General features: G+C 37.3%; 1 protein-coding gene across 2 annotated transcripts in view; it reads right to left on the bottom strand.

Moving 5' to 3' along the window:
* Positions 1-7,010: 7,010 nt before the first annotated feature.
* The window catches only part of LOC149247635 (bifunctional nuclease 2-like), a 96,394-nt gene continuing 79,641 nt past the window's right edge, over positions 7,011-23,763 (bottom strand). The window contains exons 7-10 of one of the 2 annotated variants that reach the window (XM_089458255.1): positions 8,098-8,219; positions 7,919-8,010; positions 7,775-7,833; positions 7,011-7,607 (exon numbers count right to left, since the gene is read on the bottom strand). In XM_089458255.1, the coding sequence (XP_089314381.1) occupies positions 7,602-7,607; positions 7,775-7,833; positions 7,919-8,010; positions 8,098-8,219 (279 nt within the window). In that variant the 3' untranslated portion in view covers positions 7,011-7,601. Of the gene's footprint in view, positions 7,608-7,768; positions 7,834-7,918; positions 8,011-8,097; positions 8,220-23,763 lie in introns of those variants that run through there. The other variant, XM_089458256.1, reaches the window with a different exon arrangement.

Raw genomic sequence — 23,763 nt, forward strand, 5'->3', positions numbered from 1 at the left:
AATTTTAAAGTAATTTTGCAAATAAGTTTGAACAAAATTATGTAAAAAAAACACAATGATTTAAAAATCTATATAAATAATAATAATAAAACAAATAATCTTTAAAAAAATATCAATATTCCAAAATAAAAATAAAAAAACAATATAAGAATAATTAAAGAGAAATATATATATATATATATATAAAAAAACTTGTTTAATCTTTAAAAAAAATCAAAATTAAAAATTAAAAAACAAAATAAAAAACTAGAATAAAACCAAAATATCGAAAATTTAAAATAAATAATAAATAAAAACTAAAAATATATATAAAGAGAGAAAGAAGGTGATGTGTGTGTTGTGAGTGGGGAGGACTGACCTGGCAATCGCACAACCCTCCACCACACAGCAAACTTATAGTTTATGATTCTTCTTATTAAGAGGGTATGTATGCTCCCATCGCATCGTTCTACTCATTTCAGAATCCCCAATTCCAAGCTATACGACCCATCTTTATATTTACTAAAGATACCTTAGCTGTGACAAGTGGGTGTGCATCCAATCCTCTCCTGGCCCTGCTAGGGGTATCTTCTAAAGTACCAAGCCCGTAATGTGATAGGAACAAATTGCATTAAATTTTATTTATTTATTTTAATTATCTATAATTTAAAATATATATATATATATATAATTTTATTTTTTTATTTTTATTTAAATTTTCATTTTATAATTTTTTAAATATATATAGAGGTTAATATTTTTTTGATTATTGTTTTTAATTATTTATTTTTTATGTTTTATTATTTTTTTTTGTAAGTTGAGTATCTATTCATTAATCAAAAAATGAATACATAGTTATCAAAATGCAAGTGGTCTCACCCTCACCGACCAATGTTATCACCATATTACAAAAAAACATTAAGAGAAGCAAATTAAAAGTCCAAAGCTTGACGGGCCAAAAGCACCAAAAGACAAACAGAGCCAAAAGGACGTTTGTGACCATGCTCAATCATCAAAAGTGATTGACGTTGGATTATTCGGCCCGGTCCCTGGAGGGGGAGGGGGGCGGTATGAACATCTAACATGTTGCTCAAAGTGAGCAAGCCACGTTTCCAGCTTCTTGATCTTCTCTACTAGCAAATTTTGTCCCCGCCAAACCACCACAATCGTTTCTCTGACATGGCATTGAGAGTAGTGCATCTAGTTTAGTGTGGCCATGACAGCGTCATTCTCTTCCTTTCTGATCCTGTCGTATGCTTCCAAACGATCCAAAACTGACTGAAGCAAATCGCATTGAGCAGTAGAGCAGTTCTACCAACCAACAGTTGTATGCCCTGGAAGACCTTCACACCCTTTCCTACTACTTTGACCTCGCACGCCTGCTCCATGACCACGATCCACACGCCCATTCCTACCACCGCAAGATACACGTCCACCCCACACGAAACTCGCACCTCCTTTGCCACCTCAAGCACCAGACAACACCCTGTCTGCACCACCAATGACACACCCTCCCTGCTTGGATCTTGCAGCAGCCCTATTCCCCCAATGCCACCTCCAACTGACTGCCTAAGCCACCCTAATTGGACAAGTCGGGCATTCGCGAGGGTTGGGAGCGAGAACTCTGCAGTATAGGTCGCATGGTGAATGCCTAGGAAGACACCCCCAAGATGACACCTAGAGCAATCCTCACAACCTACCGAAAAACCATGAGCCAAAGCAAGCATGAAGTCAGCCCCGAATCAACCAGCAGGAGCCTCCCCTTAGGAACTGTCAACCACCACACACCAGCCAAGAGGGAGACAACCTTGGCCACAACTAAATTTCGTGCCAGCCAAACCAACTGCTCTTCCTCTTCGCTATCAGGGGAAACACTTGGAAGCAGAGTCGTGGGTCGACTGACTTCACCCCAAAGCGTGGTGCCTCGAGAGCCTAACCAGAGCCAAGTAAAATTCAAAGAAAGCACCATCAAACCCCCCAGCAACCTCCAAGACCAAATGATAGTCACCCAATTGAGTAAATTTCTAGCCAGGGTTTTGGCCATGCTCGAAACAAGCCAACCCAAAGACCCGCTATCTCCGTTTTCAGTGAATTTCCTCCCCAAGGCCTGAGAGATTATACCCCAACATGCATGCATCTCAAAAGGCCAAGAAAAAAATGGAGTGGAGGATGACCAAAAACCTCGCTGCAAACAAAAGACTCAAGCACCACCCAACCATAGAGAACACTTAGAGAAATATCCACCAAGCACCACAAGGATGAACACCAAGTTTGGCCACCTTACCATGTAAACTTCCCACAACTCGTTGACGAAGGCGACAAACTAGGCACAAGCACTCAAACTTGAAGCTTTTGTTGTCTATTCATAAGGAAGCAGCAGCGTCATTTTCTCCACCACTCCAAGACTTGCTGAGGGCCGAAGAACCCAGCGAAATTGCAATTACTCAGACCAAAGTCTACCAGCCTCCACACTGCCAGCCCAATATAACCTACAACAGCCCCAACATTCACCATTAATCACCTTACCTAACCAGCACACCTTCCCGCGGAGGACGAATGAAATCTTGCACGCCTTGCAGATCCTTTCACCTTACACCTTACATAATGGGAGGTTAGATTATTTGTCCTCATCCCCATCTGTTGTAGATTTTCTTATAGATTCACAAGCTCATGCAATGTGCTAAAGCAAGAGACAAGAATCTACTTCTACTCTTTACAGCGGAAGCACATAAAGATTGAGCAAAACAATAATCAGCAAAAGGAAGAGAATAAAATACACGCAACACAATAAATATCCTGGGAAAGCCACAGCTCAAAACCCCACTATCTGTATTACATATATCAAAAAATCAAGATGAGATTAAAATGTTTGTTCTCACAAGAACAATCCCAATGCTTAGTAAAATCAATCTCCAACTCACAAGCAAACTCTTGGCCAACATTTAGCCAATTATGCAACTCTCCAAGTCCTTATTTCCTTGCGCAATTCCTATTGACGATTAGCCCATCTTAAAGGGAAATCAATGCATCCAAAGTTGTGTAATCCCTTCTAGGTTCAGTTCCTGATTGCATGCACTATCTGTACAACTCAGAGAATTATACAAAAAATAGTACATTGTCCATGCACTCTAGTCTCAATTGGGTCTTTCTCAAAATCGACATGCATGAGTTTTTAATGAGGGAATCTTCAGCTAACTGGAGTAGCACTAGTTAATGCATTAGTGCACTAACTGATTGTTAACTCACTATTAGTTCCTCAAACATTGTAGAATTAGATTTAACTGGACTTAACTCAGTAAATTGAGTTAACTAATTACAACTCATACTTAACTCATCTTGGGCCCCTATAATATAGGAAGAACATATACATGACTTCAGAGAGACTTCCAACTCGAAATTCCTAAGCTAATTGTGTTAATTAAACTTAATTAATTATTTACAAGTTGCTATGAGAATAGAATTCGATTTTAATTCACAGTCTAATTCAATGACAAATTAAACTGAAATTTCTTCTTGTCATTTCTCAACATCTATCGTATAATACCATTCATTGCCCATGCGTTGAGCATGTCTTGAAGACCAACATCACATCAAGGAAAATGTTTTATTAGCTTTTACTTTTATTATTATTATTGTTTATTTTTATTTTTTATTTATTTTTACCATTTTTTTAATTTCATATTTTAATGTTTTTTCTTCTATTTAAAAAAAATGTTCATTTCTTTTTTTTTAATTAGCATTTTCCAACATGTTTTTAAATAAAAAAGTGTTTTTTTCTTTTAAATTAATTTTCCTTTTTTTTAATTGATGTTTTCCCATAAATATACATGTATATAATTTTATAAGAAATATTAAATAAATAATTAATAATTAAAATAAAAATTATGTAATGCCACAATGACATGGTGTCTAACTTATAGATGAAATGACTTTTTTCACTCAAATTCGGTGACATAATTTCAAGCAATATTGTGTTTTTGTTGTTGTTTAAAATACATTTTTGAATGTATAAATAGATTCAACACGCTGCAAAAAATGCTAGAGGCACTCGAATTCTACAAATTAAATACTCAAGTTTTTAAAAATATATCAAATTTTGATTGAAATTAATTAGAAAAAATACCTTAGAAAAGGCCATTTCGTTTATTAGTTAGACTAATGCACTTTAGATTCACAATCGGCTTTATGTTTTTTTTTCAATGATAGCTAATGGTCAAAGATGTAATGTCAATTCATTGATAACTTTAACCCCAGAAGAATAAATAAATAAATATATATATATATATAACACTTTAAAAACAAGTATTTAAAATAAATAAATATAAAGGTAGACAAACTTTAAATTTTGAGTTTAAGATTTTCCGTAGGCATGATATTTGATCTTTAATGTCATGATTGAAAATGTTTGAATTTAAACCCTACAAAGGAGGGAGTGAGATTACATCACCACTTTTGTTTTTCAACGTATTTTTTTGTGTTACATAATCATAATATTTGGTTATTAATGTCATAATTGAAAAATGTAAAGATGATGTCACATCACCACATTTGCATTTTCAACATGACTTTTCATGTCTTTTGAAATTGTGATATTTAGTTTTTAATGTCATTGTTAAAAAATGTTGGAATTTTAACCTTGAAATGAAAAAAAGGTAATGTTACATCACCACTTTTCAAAATCAACATAAAAACCATGATTTAATACCTCCAAAAAAAAATGAAACTTCATAAAATTCTCATTAAGTTAGTAATATTGTTTTAGGAGGATGCTTTTAAACATGAATATGTAGCTGATTGAGTGAATACCCATGTTATTTGACAACTAATGAGTACTCAAACTAGTTAAAAAAATCAATCTTCTACGAGCATACCAAGCATGTTGAAATGCATTGTCACTTCATCAAACAACTGCAATATTGTCCCATAGAAGCCAAACAAAGAACATTTTTACAGTTTTTGGTTCCCCAAAATGGTTCATGTTGGCTTGTTTAGAATATTCAAGGATTGGTTTGTAGAACTTAATGGGGAGATTTATTTAGCCTTTGTTTCGCAATTAGGTTTGTAATGATGAAGAATGGTTGTCATGTTGGCTTGTTTAGAATATTCAAGGATTGGTTTGTAGGACTTAATGAAAAGATTTGTTTAGCCTTTGTATCGCAATTAGGTTTGTAATGATGATAAACAAACCTAATGATAAAGAATGGTTGTCGTTGTCATGTTGGCTTGTTTAGAATATTCAAGGATTGGTTTGTAGAACTTAATGGAAAGATTTGTTTAGCCTTTGTATCGCAATTAGGTTTGTAATAATGGTAAACACCCGAGCTAGGATTTGGGATGCAAATGAAAGGATTGGTTTGTAGAACTTGATGGAAAGATTTCTTTAGTCTTTATATCGCAATTAGGTTTGTGATGGTGTTTATGATGGTAAACACCGAAGCTAGGATTTGGGATGCAAATGAAGTGCTCTTAGTTTTGCGGAGCTAAAAGGACCATGTCCAACTTGGGACTGAGCTAAGATGTTGACTTTGTCTTCATCACTATGAAAATATGAAGTGCACCAAAAAGACCATAGCTTTGTGGGCATATGACACATCCTCCTATAGATCCATTATCTTTTTTAAGCCCAAAGGGTAACTTCACTCTTGGTTATCGATATCATATGGTGTTGGTCTAGTTCTATGTCCACAAGTGCCACATTTCAATTCCCCACGTGAGATACATTACTCCAAGTGCCACATTTCAATCCCCCATGTGAGACACATTACTCCAAGTGCCACATTTCAATCCCCTCACGTGAGACACACTAGTCTACACCTACGGATTTACTAAATATATCTAAAATCAAAAATTTATTTAATTTAACAAAAAAATATAAGGACTTTTGTTAGAACACCATACACATCATGAAGGTCAATTTCATATTAACAGAATGGCTTGTAATGTGTTTGTTGCAACCAGTTAACTTCCTGTTAACTCTATGTTTTTTAATGGGGTGCCAACTTCTATGCTTTTTAATCGATGGGCCCATAATGGTAGTTTTGAAGGCATCATTAAATTTATATATATCCCCTAGCGAGATGCCTTTTAATCGATGTGCCCATAATGGTAGTTTTTAAGGCATCATTAAATTTATATATATCCCTTGGCAAGATGCACATGGTGGGTTCTTTTATCCTCCATTTCTGTGTGAGTACATATAATTTTCTCCAAGTTTAACAATTAGTTATTTCTAGCGTTATAATCTGGCATTATTTTGTGCTTATATGGACAAACGTACAAGGGCATGGAAATAATGGTTTGGAAAACCAAGCTCCAATCACTGTCAATTTCATATTAACGGAATGGCTTGTAATGTGTTTGTTGCAACCAGTTAACTTCCTGTTAACTCTATGTTTTTTAATGAGGTGCCAACATCTATGCTTTTAATCGATGGGCCCATAATGGTAGTTTTCAAGGCATCATTAACTTTTATTGTATTCAGATTTATAACCCCTAGCGAGATGCACATGGTGGGTTCTTGTATACATTTAATTTTCTCCAAGTTTAACAATTACTTATTTGTAGCGTTATAATCTGGCATTATTCCAACAGTTATCATAGTATGTTATGTATAGCCCAAGGAAGCACGAACAAAAGCCCCCTTTCCTTGAATCGGCTACTATTAGAAAAGGGGAATGCTGAGTCGTAAATTCATCCACAGGTTCATAATAACGCTAGTTTTTTTCAAGCTCAACACATACGAAAACAACACACCTCGAAATTCCTATTTCCCTATTGATTCTTTCTGAATTTACCATGAAATCTAAGCATGGTAAAAATAGACAACTTAGTTACAAAAATGACATACTTAAATTTAAACAGATGAAAACCTCTCACCAACACACTGCAGACTGTACCGAAAACCAAAACAAATGCTTAATTTCCTTATCATATGCGTATATCACAGCATGCAATGTAAATACCATGCATTGTGAAATATAAATAAAAGACCAGGGGTCTTTCAGATAGCAATGCTAGTATGTCAAAGCATGTAATGTAAATGCCATGTATTGTTAAATATAAATAAAAGACCAGGGGTCTTTCAGATGGCAATGATCGTATGTCAAAGCATGCAATGTAAATGCCATGCATTGTTAAATATAAATAAATGACCAGGGGTCTTTCAGTTGGCAATACTTTCATATTTACAATATTCCACGCCCATGAAATAAACAACTTTGTGCCAGATTGCAATTTCACAATTGATTCACTCAGCTGATGAAGCTCAAGTCTCAACCATAACTCCGTGCTCAGTAGAAACCTATGTTCTTACAGTGGCTTGGAAGGTTTACATGCGCACAATCTTGCTGACATACAGAAATCGAGGTTGCAGACCCAAGCAAATAAAAAAATCGCTGAATGGATTAATTCGCAAATATCCATTTGGGTAAATATTTTAATTAATCGTATGTAATAGTAGAAACCAAAAACAGTAATATATTAGGTTCTTATAATACGGCAAATCTTTTACAATATATATAAGTACTATTTAGGATTAGTTATCATCCTATGAAACTCGGAATATGTGCTCCCTAAAGCAACTATGTACAGAGGTTGCCATTGCCTTGGTCCTTCGAGATAGATTACTTCTGCATCAATAAACATGCAACGTTTTCCAATTGAAGAAACCATCACCTAAAGCCAAAAATGAAATAATAGCCCAAAAATGAAATAATAACAATTAGGAATGAGTTACACAGTAAACAAGTCCTTGAAGCTGGCATCTTATTTGACAAATAACAGAAAGTGATCAAACCTGCTTTGTCCGGTCACTTTTTTTGGAACGGAGTTGATTGAGTTCATCTCTCCACTGGGCTGAATTTTATAATAAAAGATAAAACATTAGCTGCCTATCATAATTAATTTTAAAACATAATTATAAATTTGTTACAAGCGATACCTGCATCAACATATCGCTCTTCAATGGCAGCAGTTATCATTTTCTGGACAAGGTCAAACTCCTCCGTAGCAAAACAGGGATTGCCATCAGGCCTTCAAATATGTCTCCGCTAACGTCAGAATGAGGGTATCAAATTGTCATTTTGATTTAGTAAACGAAGAAATAGAACAATATAATACCTGTCTAACTCTTTACTTCTTAAAGCCTCTGGCCCTAAGGTTCGTGACAGTAGCTTAGCAGGATCACTAACAATTCTCACACCATCACAGTAAGCTAGATATTTATTCACTTGTATTGGTACCTGTCAGATACTATCATATCAGAAACATGACCTACTTTGATATTATCAGGAAACGTAAAACAAATGGATGCCTAGTGAGAGTTAGATATCCAACTTGAGTGCAGAGCATATCCCATAAATAAACTTGCATCGGAAAACAAGAACATTAACAAACTTTACTATAGGACTTGGAAGTGTGCAACTAAGCATTTACAAAGCCACATAATTGAGACGTTTTGAAACAGACCAGCACATCAGTTGGCACATATAATGTTATGACTCGAAAGAAGGTGATGAAGCCTTCTTTCGATAAAAGTTTCTTGAGGATAGATCCACCTACGTTCTAAATTCTTTGATGACTTTATTACTTCAAATAACCTTGGGGCATACTAGCAAATTTATCGATACTAATTTCGATTTCATCTGACACTAACCATCAGCAACCAATAGAGGAACACAAAAGCAACTTTATGGGCACAATTTTTAATATCGTTGCTAGTATTAGCCCCTTTGCAATAGTCAATCACATCGAATTTCTTCCCTTAAGGCAGATATTGACCCATTGTAATGGCCCAGCTGAAACTAAACCTCATTCTCGTTCTAGGGGTTCAACCGAGAGACAGAGCATGGCATGAAAGGAAGCTCGTAAGCTTTCCCAGAAGCATACCACAGGGTAACTCTTTGGATCCTGATCCTAGCGTCCAAAGAGTTACTCCGTGGTATGCCTCTGGAGAAAAATTAGATTGGCCAACTTGGAAAACAAGCTTAGATTGGGCCAAACCAGCTACAATTGGAGCTCTTACAGGGTAGTAAAAAATGCAAGTGTTTGTAAGACTGGGAGATTTGGAGAGGCAACTCAGAGTTCTTGAGAATATAACGCTACAGGTAAGATTCAAGAAAAAATTAATTGGATAAGATGCCAAATACGACACCAACCTTTCATCTTTAACACCTGAAAGAAGCACACTTTTGAGAGAACATAGTTCTCAGAGATCCTTAAGAGATATTGATGAAAGATGAAGCCCATAGAAGGGAGACCATTCAGAACCATTTTCAGATCATCTCAAGATCTACAAGATGCAATAATAGTACAAATGAGATAAATGAACTTCTCAAGACCATGAATCAAAAATTGCTTACGATGGTTGGCCTACCCTGTGAGTTTCACAAATACCATTAGACAATACTTGGGAGTGATCTGATGAAGAAGTGCCAAGCAGCCATGAGGACACATCGCATGGGCACCAAGTGAACACAAGATTGAATAAGTGTATTCCAAAGAGATATACAAGGGGGGTGGTCAAAGGATAGAGAACATATAGCGGCAAGAACTGTCAGGCTAGGGCCACAGGATTCATCAAGAGAAGATCCATCCCAGACAATCTCATTACAGAATGGAAGTATTGACTAGGCAAAAATTGCTATTCATCATAATTGACTTTGATAAAACCATGTTGGTATTAACAAACCTGTATAGAATATTACTTCAAAGAAATAATAACCCATAAAAATCACACACAACATGAAAATTACATGGTAAAACTCTGAAAATGTGTCAAAGAAATATCCACAAGGCATGTTATTTTATTGCTCAAGAAGAAAATAATGCATACAACCAACTTCAATCTTTCAAGCTACATAGATATATCTAAGTCGGCACCATTACATTTAATATACAAACTACCACTTGTTTTGTAAACCAACACTGTTATAGAAACAACCCAAAAATTTACATTAAGTAAATTTTGGTTTTTACAATTTCTTCTAATTTCTGTTTAATTGTTGCACTAATTCTAACAATCTCTACCTTGACAACAATTTACCTAATACCTTTGCCCAACCCCTTTCATCACCTCTTTTGTAAGCTAAGAGAAACCAAACACCACTGCAGCTTCTCTAACAACATTGGTTTTGTAAACATGTCAACACAATTTTCTTGAGTGAGGACCTTTTTAAGGTCTACTCCACCTCCATCAATACCCTGTTTTACAAAATAATACTTAATATCAACATGCTTAGTCATACTATGATAAGTTGGATTTGTAGCCAAATGGACAGCACTTTAACTACTACAGAATACAATCACAATGTCCTACTTTCTTCCAAACTCACCCAAAAGGCCCTTCAACCAAATTGCCTCCTAGCATGCATATGACGCAGCAATATATTTTACCTCAGTAATGGATAAAGCAATTGTTTCTTAATGCTTTGACATCCCACAAATAGATCCTCTTGTAAGAGTAAAGACAACCTTAAATAGTTCTCCTCCTATCCAAATTACCTACAAAATCTAATCAACATAACCACAGATGAGTCACTATAACCGTTAAAGGTGATGCAATAATCACTTGTGCATATTGAAGTACCAATTTCAATACATTCCAATGCTCTCTTCCTGGATTTTCCATGTATCTATTGACAACACCCACTGCATGTCCAATCTCTGCTCTAGTACATACCAACACATACATCAAACTTCCTACTGCGTTAGCATATAATTCTTTCTTTCTCACTACAAGACATTTAATCATTTTTTCCTCACTACTGATACATAAATATAACAAAGCTTAAAATGGGAAGCTAAAGGGATATTTACAAATTTCACATTATTGACACCGAATTTCACAATTATTTTCTTGAGCGCGAGGGAGCTAGGAAACTCGACCCCCAAGTGGGGCGACACGACCCTGTGGAACACTGAACTTAATGAGGGATTCATCTAATATTACATCTTTGTTAATGATGATTTTGTGGCCAGTGGGATCCCATTATCTATATCCCTTCACTACATCATCATAACCAACAAAGACAATTTTGTTCGATCTTGGATCTTGTTGCTGCAAAATCTAGTAGGCCTTGGAGAGAGTTACCCTACAAGGCTATTTTTAAGCCAAGAAACAAGAATGGGGTAGTGGCCCACTGCCACAACCAAAACCCCCTGCTTTTTACTGACTTTCACTGATGGGAGTGTTTAGAAAATCAGAAAAGCCAGAAAGATTTTCTTTAAGTTGATAATTACTTGTGATATTCTTATGTTCTTATTAACTTTCTTATGTTATTCTTTTATCTTAGCTCATCAAGCAATTACCAAAACCATAACACGAAGATCAAGGACACCAAATGTAGGCGGACAACCAGGGAAAAACCCCTATCTAGGGGAAAACCCAGTCAACTCTTCCTTCAATAGTTTCACGAGATAATCCAAGACTCTTTGATTTAGACACAGACTTCCTCCAATCACCAAGTCATCAATTCCCTTCTTCTGCAAATGATAACCTTCCAACAATATCTTCGACCTAGAATAGCAGTAGCAGTAACAACAACACTTTGATTTAACAGCAGCAGAAATTTCGATCTAGTAGCAATAACAACTTCGACCTTGATGCAGTAGCAACTTCGATCTTAGCACCAACAACTTCGACCCTAGCAGCAGCAACTTCGACTTAGAAGCAACAGCAGAATTTGACCCCAACAACTGCAGAACTTCGACCTCAACAACTTCATAGGAAAGAGAGAGAGAGATAGCCCAAAACTTCGATTTTATTCTTCTCTTGCTATTCTCCTTATCTTGGAACTTCACACTTTTTCCTGCACTTCTTCTTGTGTATATCGAACTTGTTGAGTGGATGAGCAAATGGATCGAACTACACTTCTATATATAGCCTTCTTGTGGGTCGAATTGCTCTTATGTAGGCTGACTTCATCAGCCAAGGGCCGACTTGGTGTGGAGGTGATAAATGACTTATTTTTCTCAATTATAATTCCTTTTACATGATTGAAAAGTCCAAGAAGGGTATCATTAAATGGACAATGACTCTAATGACTCAATATAAAACCTGGAAGTCCTCAATGGGGACTTTGACCTAAAACATGATGACCCAAGCATGAAACCCATGCTTTAATAAGTCATAATAATAATAATAATAATAATAATAGTTTTCTTTCTTTTGATAAATACATTTCATTATGACTCAAATACAATTTATGAAGACCGAACCTAGTTACATTATTCAACACTCCCTCTTAAATAGGGAGGTATTCATACATACATATACAAGTACATGGAAGACCTCAAAACACATGAATCATGAAGAGTTTAAGCACTCATAGTGCCACGAACTAGATTCTTGAATAGGGCAATCTATTTGGGTGGGACTAAGATGGACAAAATCTTTCAACCTCTCTAGGTACCATCGGGCTTACTTGCAAACCATCAACCTAGGGAACTAGGTGCGCAATGTAAGATTACAACTCTATGACCAACGCCACCGTCCTTACTTCGGGAACTAGACATCAACACAAAGGTTGGCCAAATGTCCTCCCAGGCATACACAATGCCTCAACACATCAAATCTCTCCCGATCAAATAGATCAATAACATCAAGCATGCTTCCAAAACTTTGAGAGATTTACATGAACAATCACAACCCCAATCAGTAACAACCTTTCAAATATATAAGTAAACACAAACTGTTGGGGTCTACAAACATTTTGATACTGCTTCACAATTTATCACAATAGGACTTAGAGCCTTTCCAAACAAATCTTGGCAGAAGATTCCTCGATCATATAGCTTCCTCTCCTACCTGACATGCAGCAACATATTCTACAATTGGATCCTGCTTTCCTTCTTTTAGGAGCACCTCAATATTCATTCTCCAATTTCTTCTTCAAGTTATCCATCATGACTCTAATATGCCCTCCCTCTTAACTAGGGAGATATACTCTTTCTTTTATATTGGCTCCCTCTTAGCTTAGGGAGATCAACTTCTTTTCCATAGAATTGGAGAATCTTTCATGGCTTCAATCCTTCTTATTAAAGTCATCTTGATCAACATCACTCATATAACTTCCTTCATCATGCTTATCAAATCAACTTTACTCATGAATATCTTCAACCTCTTAAGACTATGTACCTGCACAACCTAAACCGCAAGTACAACCAAATACATATATAGATGCATGAAGTTAACTATATCAGAATCATACAATAATGGAAGCATTAGGCATCAAATACCTAAACTTTGTTAGGTTCATAGTTAGCAAGAAACACATACTTCCATACTTCAACCTCTAGCTCGAGTTTCTGTCACAAACCCTAGATCACATCAGTAACCCAATCCAGATATTAGTCTCATTATATCTAGGGTCTCCATATCTCTATCAGAGAAATGATAGACACTCATATTGCAAACCCAATTCAAACAAGTGTTGTTCTACAATGCATCCAACTACTTTAGAATTCATATGTTAGACTCCTACTAGGATTTAATGCAAACACTAGATTCCATACACTAAGCTTCAGCGATCAAAACAAATCACAGCACAATCTAAGGTTTCAACAATATGAACAACCTTTTTGTAAACCCTATATTTATTCATCATAATGGAAACAATACCACCATATCCTAGAATATCAAACTTCAACTAGGGCTTGAGTTACAAACCCTAGAATTTACATACTATGAGCATCAACGATTAGGTTAGCACATATACATATCTAGGATTTCATGCACAAGCATATCACTATCCATAAGGTAAGCCCAAGACACAAACATCAATACATTTAAAGTCAGACATATAACGATATTGATTAGGCTAGGGTTTTGATCAAACAAACATACACCTAGGGTTTCATTCTTAGGAGCTTCCTCTCGATACATTAGATTTTTGCTTATAAACCCTAATTTACCCAAGCCTCAAGGTTTAGGAATACATTACTATCCAACCTTAAAGGACTAGGGTTACCATACCAATACCAAACCCTTAAACATGACATTATCATCAAAACCCCAAATATCAAAAGAACAATATTTTCTAAATTTTATCAATAGCCGTAATTAAAGTAGGTTTTTCACATTAGCGTTGAAATACCCTTAGGTTATGGTTTTACAAAGAACCTTTGAGGGTTCCATAAACATGATGATTTTAATGAGGGTAGATTCAATCTAATGAATAATTGCCCAAATAAGAATCTTTAAGATTCAAAGGTCCTAGACATAACACTTGTTAATAATGTAAAGCAGATTTATTAGAATGAATGAATATACCTTTATTACGAAGAGAACAAAACTTATGATCTAGAACATACCTTTGAGTTGTTTTCTAGACAAACCTTACAAGCCATCAATTCCAATAGAACTTTTATCATGCTTTGTCTTGTAAGATCTTCTCCACAACCCTTGAGCATATCACCTAGCTTTTCCTAAACAAGGAAAATATGAAAAGAAATGTTATTAGCATCTAGTACAACCTCATTTAGATAAGAGAAGGAAACCAAATATAAAAAGGATAATACAAGGAATAGGATACTTATCTTTGAAAAATGGTGAGGGCTCCCTCTCAATCCAATCTCAAGGGATACTTATAACTTTAACAAAACAATTCAAAAATGTTTTTCCAGAGCATGTTAAACCTGCAAGTACTAAAAATCAAAGCATAAAGGAAAATAATTCAAAACTTTAGAGTAGAAGGATATATAAGGGATAGGGTCCTAAGAGTCCCTAGCAAGTAAGTCTTTGACTTCAGATTCTTCCATCTTGTTTTTCTTTGGTGGTCCTTCATCAACAACATTTGCATGTTCCCTTTCTCTATTCTTATTTCTCAAATTCTCAGGACAATTGCTTCTATAGTGACCCATCTTGTGACAATTGTAGCATTCAATCTTGGATAGCTCTAATTTCCTTCTAGGCCCTTTAGACTTCTTGAAGGTTCCTTTCTTGTGATGAGCGGAAAAGGCATTTGAAATTTTCCCCTGTTCATTCTCTTTGTTGCTTACTAGTGAAATTTTGACTTCTTCATGACTAACTGCATTCCATAATAGTTTGAATGTAGGATATTCCTTCCAACTGTTGTTACCTGGTGAAGAGGCACTCCAAGATGTTGGTAATCCTAGAAGTGCAATTATTACAAGTTCTTTTTCAAGTACTATCTCATCTATTGCCTAGAGTTCCTCTCTGATTCTAGCTATTCTTACAAAGAAGGATGCCACAGTGTCCCATAGTGACCCATCTTGTGACAATTGTAGCATTCAATCTTGGATAGCTCTAATTTCCTTCTAGGCCCTTTAGACTTCTTGAAGGTTCCTTTCTTGTGATGAGCGGAAAAGGCATTTGAAATTTTCCCCTGTTCATTCTCTTTGTTGCTTACTAGTGAAATTTTGACTTCTTCTTGACTAACTGCATTCCATAATAGTTTGAATGTAGGAGATTCCTTCCAACTGTTGTTACCTGGTGAAGAGGCACTCCAAGATGTTGGTAATCCTAGAAGTGCAATTATTACAAGTTCTTTTTCAAGTACTATCTCATCTATTGCCTAGAGTTCCTCTCTGATTCTAGCTATTCTTACAAAGAAGGATGCCACAGTGTCCTCCTTTGTCATCTTCATAGTTCTTAGTTCATTCTTAAGACTTGCAATTTCACCAAGATTCTTGATTGTGAATAATTTGAATAAGGCCTCATACATCTTTTGAGCATAATCTATGTTGGATATATATGGGATGAGGTTGTCTTTTATTCCATCCACCATTAGGGTCATGGCCAATATCTCTGTTTCTCTGAACTTTGTCTCTTCCGCATCATCTGATTCATTTGTAGGCTTCTTTACTTTCCCTAGATCCAAGACTTTATTCTTCTCGAGGATGAGATATATCCTCTTTTTCCCTGCCCTGTAATTGGATGCTCCTTCTAATTTATTTTCTCCCTTCATTGAGTTAGACATTGTTCTTGAAGATAGTAGGCTTGACTTCTTATATGACCCTTTTCATTGATGACCCTTATTTAAACTTCTTAAAACTCCTTATTCTCCTTTCAATAGATCTTCAAGTTGTCTTTTTCCTTCTTCTTCAATTTAGCGCTGATACCATGTTAGAAAATCAGGAAGGCAAAAAGACTTTCTTTAAGTTGATAATTACTTGTGATATTCTTATGTTCTTATTAACTTTCTTATGTTCTTTTATCTTAGTTCATCTAGCAATTACCAAACCATAACACGAAGATCAAGGACACCAAATGTAGGCGGACAGTCAAGGCAAAACCTCTATCTAGAGGAAAACCCAATCAACTCTTCCTTCAATAGTTTCATGAGATAATACAAGGCTCTTTGACTTGGACACAAACTTCCTCCAGTCACCAAGTCAACCCTTCCCTTCCCTTCTTCTGCAAATAATAACCTTCCAGCAATATCTTCGACCTAGAACAGCAGCAACAATAACAACAACACTTTGATTTAATAGCAGCAGACAGTTCAATCTAGTAGCAGTAACAACTTCGACCTTGATGTTGTAGCAACTTCGATCTTAGCAGCAGCAATTTCGACCCTAGCATCAACGACTTGGACCCTAGCATCAGCAACTTCAACCTAGAAGTAGCAACATAATTTCGACCTATGTAGCATCAGAATTTCAACCCCAGCAACTATAGAACTTTGACCTCAAAAACCTCATAGAAAAGAGAGAGAGAGAGAGAGAGAGCCCAAAACTTCGATTTTATTCTTCTCCTACAATTCTCTTCTTATCTTGGAACTTCGCACTTTTTCCTGCACTTCTTCTTGTGTATATTGAACTTGTTGAGTGGATGAGCAAATGGATCAATCTTAGCAGCAGCAAATTCGACCCTAGCATCAACAACTTCAACCCAGAAGTAGCAGTAGAATTTCGGCCTATGTAGCATCAGAATTTCGAGCCCAGCCACTGCAAAACTTCAACCTCAGAAACCTCATAGGAAAGAGAGAGAGAGATAGCCCAAAACTTCGATTTTATTCTTCTCTTGCAACACTCCTTATCTTGGAACTTCGCACTTTTTCCTGCACTTCTTCTTGTGCATATCGAACTTGTTGAGTGGATGAGCAAATGGATCGAACTACACTTCTACATATAGCCCTTTTGTGGGCCGAATTGCTCTTATGCAGGCCTACTTCATCAGGCAAGGGTCGACTTGGTGTGGAGGTGATAAATGACTTATTTTACTCAATAATAATTACTTTTACATGATTCAAAAGCCCATGAAAGGTCTCATTAAATGGACAATGACTCTAATGACAATATAGAACCTAAAATTCCTCAATGGGGACTTTGACCTAAAACATGATGACCCAAGCATGAAACCCATGCTTTAATAAGTCATAATAATAATAATAATAATAATAATAAAACTTTCTTTTGATAAATACATTTCATTATGACTCAAATACAATATATGAAGACTGAACCTAGTTACATTCTTCAACAGGGAGGAGTCTCAGTGTGTGTATGGTCACCTAATAGGTATTCTAGTTTTGAGGTATGAGGTGACCTAAGGGCTTCCAAGTAGAAGAGACAACTTAAGTACAAGGCTCTAATAGGGAGAGGTAATTTGCTTTCCTTGGAGAAACCAATTTCAGGCTCACAAGACCTAGGGTTTGATTAGTAGGTTGAGAGTATTTTCAAAGGAAAAAAAACACTTTCTTTTCATTGATAAAAAAGAGAGTACATTCACTGAGTTTTCTCTCATAGGGTCTTCAATTCTCAAAGATTTTTTTACATGTTTGTTCCAAATTATGAGTTTCTTTTGTTTTTCATTCATTACATTTGTTACAAAAATTCTATTCGATATCCACAATATGAGAGCCTATGAGCTTGGTGTTATGTGACTATTAGTTCAACAATCATCAACAAACCAAAAAAATGGGGAAGTGATCCCCCGGGTAGATAGTTACTCCCTACGTGAAGCTTATGGATCTGGCATTCATAACAATGTCTTGTACGTAAGCAGCGAAGAAGAACTTACCAGGATTGGTGTTGATACCCCTCTTTGAAAGTAGATCGACAACCTTGTTCTGTTCCCTATAGATGTGTTGGAAGGAAATGCTTTGAAAAGTACTTACCAAAGTCCTAGTGTGCATCATCCAGTTGGATAAAATAGGGAGGCTAAAAAGTGTGTATTTTACCCAAGCAATGATATTGTTGGTGTAAACGCCCCGGTTAAAGAACAATAAAGGCACCACAACCGCATCTTATCTATTGGTTGGCCCCATCAAAAAAGCCTAAAGGGTATTTCCCACCTTCTTTGAATTAGTAGGTTAAGAGTTCGGATGGCCCAAGTTCAAAGTGAGCAGAAAGGGTTTCAAACAATGACTTTCAACAAAACAAAGGCACATGAAACCCTCAAATAAGCCCCTAAGTTGAGCAACACCAAACTAGTGTTTACCTAGGGCAAAGAAATTTATGGACGAAATTGAATTGAATTCCTACCAAAAGAAGTGATTTTGTGGCAACTGCTATCCTCTTGGCATTTAGACTCTCCAACACAACAACAACAACAACAACAAAAATCTCTCCTGGAAATTCTCACCAAACCCTACCTTGGACGCTTGGCCTTAAAGGGACCGAATTAGGTCAAGAAGAAAGAAGGTAAAAGTTTATTGATGAATTTGATCACCAATGAGATAGCCAGTGCCTTGTTCCTTGGGAGTATGGAGTCTATGAGTTGATTGGATAGCTAAAAGTTGCTAAGGAGGAAGGATAATAAATGCCCTAGCATCAACACCCCTAGCAATTACCTATGCAATGAATCAAGGAGTTTTATGGGAGAGATAATCAATGTTCACCACTAGGATTATCATTCACATGTCTGTTGATTTTTAATGTACCTTGGACAAGTGGTGTCCCATGGGTTAGTCTCTACCTAGGGAAAAGTGTCCAAAATACTTATTTTCATAAGTGTGAATTTATAAAATGAAAGTGACTTTATAAGTGGTAAAGTCAATGTTAAAGTATAAAGTGAAAAGTGACTTTAGACATGAAGTACAATGTGGGTACTTTATTTAATAGGTGAGTTAAAAAATAGAAAGTGAGAATTAAATGCACATTTATTCTCATCCCTTGATCTAAATGAATCTAAGCCATTAGATCTTAGACTTGCCCAAAAGTCATTTAGGGAAACAAAAGAGGGAAAAGAAAAGAGAAATTGCATTCATTCTTCACGAGCAGATTGGACAAAGGAGTCTGAGAGCTAGAGAAAAATTTTGAAAGAGAAATTTGTTGCAGCAAGTTAAATGAGTGATTTCTGGGTAAAGTTGGGCACGGAAATCAAAGCATAGAAGACAGTAGAAGAACAACATTTAATGTTGTGAGCTGCACGTCGTTCGAGATAAGTTTTTGAAAAAAAAAAACCATATATTGGTACAAAAATCTGTACAGAGTGTACGAAATCCATACAGTACCGGATGTACACTCTATATCTGTACAATACATTTTCAGCTTCAAGTGGGCACGGAAATCAAGGCAAAGTGGGCACAATTTTCAAGGAGTTTTGGGTTGAAGAGATAGGTTGTATTTTGCTGTTTTATTTTGTTTGCAACTGTATTTTTCCTGAACTTGAAAGATAAATAAATTTGAAGAACTCTCTAACAGGTTTTCACCGGAGAAGATTGAAGGGGTTTTGCCTGGGTCTAAGTTGACCAAAACTCTGTGTATTTTTATGTGTGTTGCTGGTTTGTTTATGTCCATATTTATTTTCGGCATGTGTTGACAGTCCCATGTGTTTTAATCTGAAATTTTCATTTCCAAAATTCTATATGTTGAATGTATGTTTATGGGAAACGGCATTTCACTGAATGGGAGTGATAAGGTGAAATTAAAATTGGGTTGGGACTGCAAGAAACTCTTTAGTCATCAAATTTCAACACGGTATAAGAGGTACAGGCTGAGAATTGCAGCTTGAACAGCAGACAGTAGTTTGGGATAGCAAACAGTGGTTTGAACAACAAACTAAATTTTTGGACAGCAAACTGATATTTTGGGACAGCAAGGTGAAATTTTAGACAGATTGAACTTTTGGGACAACAAGGTGTGCTAGAAAGTTCATTTCTCCATTTTCTTGGTTTTGTAAATTTTGGACAGCAGTCATGGCCATATTCTTGAGGGCAGAGGACAGACTGGATGGGATATCCAACTATGTCGTTTGGAAGAACAGAATTCAGACAGTTTTTGAGGAGGCAGCAGTTTGGGACATAGTGCGGCAAGTGGTTGTACCTCCTACTACTGCAGATGAACTTGCTGAAATAACAAAAAATAATACAAAGGCAAAAAGGATTTTGACGGACAGTCTGAAGGATCATGTGGTTCCTTAGATGAGAGGAAACACATATGCATATAAGATGTGGACAGCTCTAACCACTCTCTATTAGAGTACCAATGAGAGCAGGAAGATGGTACTCAAAGAACAATTGAAGAACATCAATATGACAAAGGTTGAAAGTGTAGTTCATTATCTTGTCAAGGTCAAACATGTACGTGATAATTTGACTGCTATTGGTGAGGCAGTTGCACCCACAGAGTTAGTCAGGTTAGTTGTAGCGGGACTTCCTAAGTCTTGGGAGGTCTTTGGAGATGTTGTTACCTCAAGGAGAATCTTCTCAATTGGGACAGATTTTGGGATGATTGTGTGCAGCATGAGGTACAGAAGACTAGCAGTGGTGGGGTGAAGATAGCAGATGAGGAGGATGTAACCTTGACAGCGAGGGGGAAGAACAAAGGGAAGGCCAAGAAAGGGGCCTCATCAAATGGGGCTAAGGGAAAAGAGAAGAAGAAGAAGAAAGATACATATATGTCCAAAGTCAAATGTTGGGCATGTCAGAAGATAGGACATTACATTGCTACATGTCCTGAGAGGAAGAACAAGGGGAAGAAAGGTACTGCAGCTTCAACAAAGGTGGAGCAGTTTGCTTCACAATTTGACGAGGACTGTGCATTTAATATTTATTACTTCTACACCTAGTATGATTACATCATCCGATGTGTGGTACATAGACAGTGGGGCTTCCTGCCATGTGACAAGTGCACGGGAGTTCTTTTCAGAGCTTGCAGAGAGGGCACTTGATATTGAGATTGTACTAGGAGATGACCGCATTGTGAGAGTTGTTGGTGTGGGGACTGCGACCTTTGAGAGGGAGTCTTTACCTCCTTTGAAGGTCGTGGATGTCTTGTATGTTCTAGGGATGAAAAAGAACTTGATTTCAGTGTCTGTTATGGAGGAGAAGGGGTTTGACGTCACTTTCTCAGGAGGATAGATATTGATGCATCCCAGGGGAGCTTCCATCACTTCGACCAAAGTGATTGGAGTCCACTCTGGGAAACTATACACGTTCAATTTTCAGTCGACAGAAGCATTGGTGAGTAGCACATCTGGTAGCATTCACACTAGTACCACCAGCAGTAGAGACTTGTGCGAGTTATGGCACCGGAGGATGGCACATATGTATCATGGTGCTTTGAGAGTACTGAGGGAGATCACTGCTTGAGTTCCTGATTTCAGTGTTGAGCATTATGAGGTCTGCATAGGGTGTGCTTTGGGCAAGTACACCAAGTTACCATTCCCAGCAAGCGACAACAGATCTAAAGGTATACTAGACTTGATTCATACCGATGTTAGTGGTTGTATGTCTCATGTGTCTTTGGGTGGTTATGAGTATTATGTCATATTCATTGATGACTACTCTAGGAGGACTTGGATATATTTCCTGAAGACCAAGGGTAAGGTCTTCAATCGCTTTAAAGAGTTCAAAGCTCTTGTGGAAAAGCAGACAGGTACAAAGATTCGGGTCTTGAGGTCAGGCAATGGTGGTGAGTACACTGATGATGGGTTTTCTGACTTCTGTGCACAAGAGGGCATTCGAAGAGAATTCACAGTTCCTTACAACCCTCAGCAAAATGGGGTGTCTGAAAGGAAGAACATAGCTATTGTTGGGGCTGCTAGAGCAATGATTCATGATCAGGGGTTGCCTTTGTTTTTGTGGGTTGAGGCCTGCAGTACTATTGTTTATCTTCAAAACAGGAGTCCTCATAGAGTATTGGGGAATATGACTCCAGAGGAGGCTTTCACTGGAGAGAAGCCTCATGTGGGACATTTTGTATCTATGGATGTCTCACATATTCTTATATCCCCAAGGAGCAGAGGACAAAGCTGGAACCCATCGCAAAGAAGGGTATCTTTATAGGTTACAGCGAGACTTCGAAGGCCTTTCGAATCTTCATTCCTTCTAAACAGAGTGGTGATTAGGAGGGATGTGAAGTTTGAGGACGAGAGGGCCTATCGAAGATCACGGGAGTATGATGAGAGAGAGTCACAGACTTCTCCTCAACAGGGAGGTCAGGTACAAGGAGTAGGACCTCAAGGTTTTGGATCCACTGATACAGGAGGTACTTCAGTGTCAGTGACATCTGGGGCACCAATGGCGAGTTCACTGAGCACTTCTTTAGGGAGTCCACTGGTACAGAGTTCACATGGCACTTCAGCTGACACAGGTACTAGTGCGAGTACAAGTTCTTCGAGGACAGGTGTTGGTGCAAGCACACCAGGTTCAGTTGACAGACCTTCAGGTTCACCAGACTAGAGCGCAGAGGATGAGGTTCCCTATGGGGAAGCTTCTTCAGGGAAGAGGAGACCCAAGTGGCTTCAAGACACCTTGAAGGAAGCGGAGCTTGTTGATCCTCCGAAGAGGGTGAACAAGGAGAGTGTGTCACCTGAGCGGTTTTGTAGTTATGTAGCCAAGGCTACCAGCATTGTTGACTCTGAGCCTACTAGTTATGAGGAGGTTGTCAGCCAGGAGGTATGGAGAGAGGCTATGGTGGAAGAGTATGCCTCTATCATTAACAACAATGTCTGGAAAGTGATGCCTAGGCCTGAGGGCAAGTCAGTTGCGACTTCCAAGTGGCTCTACAAGATCAAGCATGCTATGGATGGCAGCATTGAGAAGTTCAAGGCGAGGTTTATGGCTAAAGGGTTCTCACATATAGAGGGAGTTGACTATGATGAGACCTTCACTCCCGTAGCTCGATACACTTCTATCCGATCCCTTATTTCTATTGCTACATAAATGGGTTGGCAGATCCATTAGATGGATGTAAAGACCGCATCTATGAACGGAGTTATAGAGGAGGAGGTGTATGTTGAGCAGCCACGGGGTTTTGAGGTACTTGGGCAGGAGACTCATGTATGTCGATTGGGGCGAGCACTCTACGGACTTCAGCAAGCTCTAAGAGCTTGGTATTCGAGGATTGATATTACTTGCAGCAGATGGGTTTCAGGAAGAGTGATGCGGATCCGAACCTATACTACATTATTGTAGGGGATGATCCACTCATTCTTGTGTTGTATATAAGCGCAGTGCATTATATTAGAATTTTTGGGATTCAACTGCGTTAAGTAAGTCATTCAAACGTATGACCATTTCCATGAGAGGTAGTCGTAACTGACTAATTTCTCATGATTTTTGAATAGTTCACTTAGCACTCATTGCATATGAAGAAGTGGGATTGAAACTAGTGAAATGTGGAGAACGAATCACATAGCATCATCATCACTTGCTTGCACCCGGTAACCAGGACTGGAGGTCACCCATTCCTCTGGCTCAAGCGCGCTTAACTGTGGAGTGCCCACTTAGCTTGGCAAAACCTTAGCAAGTATTGTGCCTCATGAACCATTCAAGTAGAGATCCCTTGACTCTTTTTGAATTTAAGTATGGGGGATTTACGCAGTGCATTATATTAGAATTTTTGGGATTCAACTGCGTTAAGTAAGTCATTCAA

This window comes from Pinus tabuliformis, chromosome 7 (genome assembly GCF_031772625.1).
Source record: "Pinus tabuliformis cultivar Carrire ecotype Pingquan chromosome 7, CPIR1, whole genome shotgun sequence".
Lineage (NCBI taxonomy): Eukaryota > Viridiplantae > Streptophyta > Pinopsida > Pinales > Pinaceae > Pinus > Pinus tabuliformis.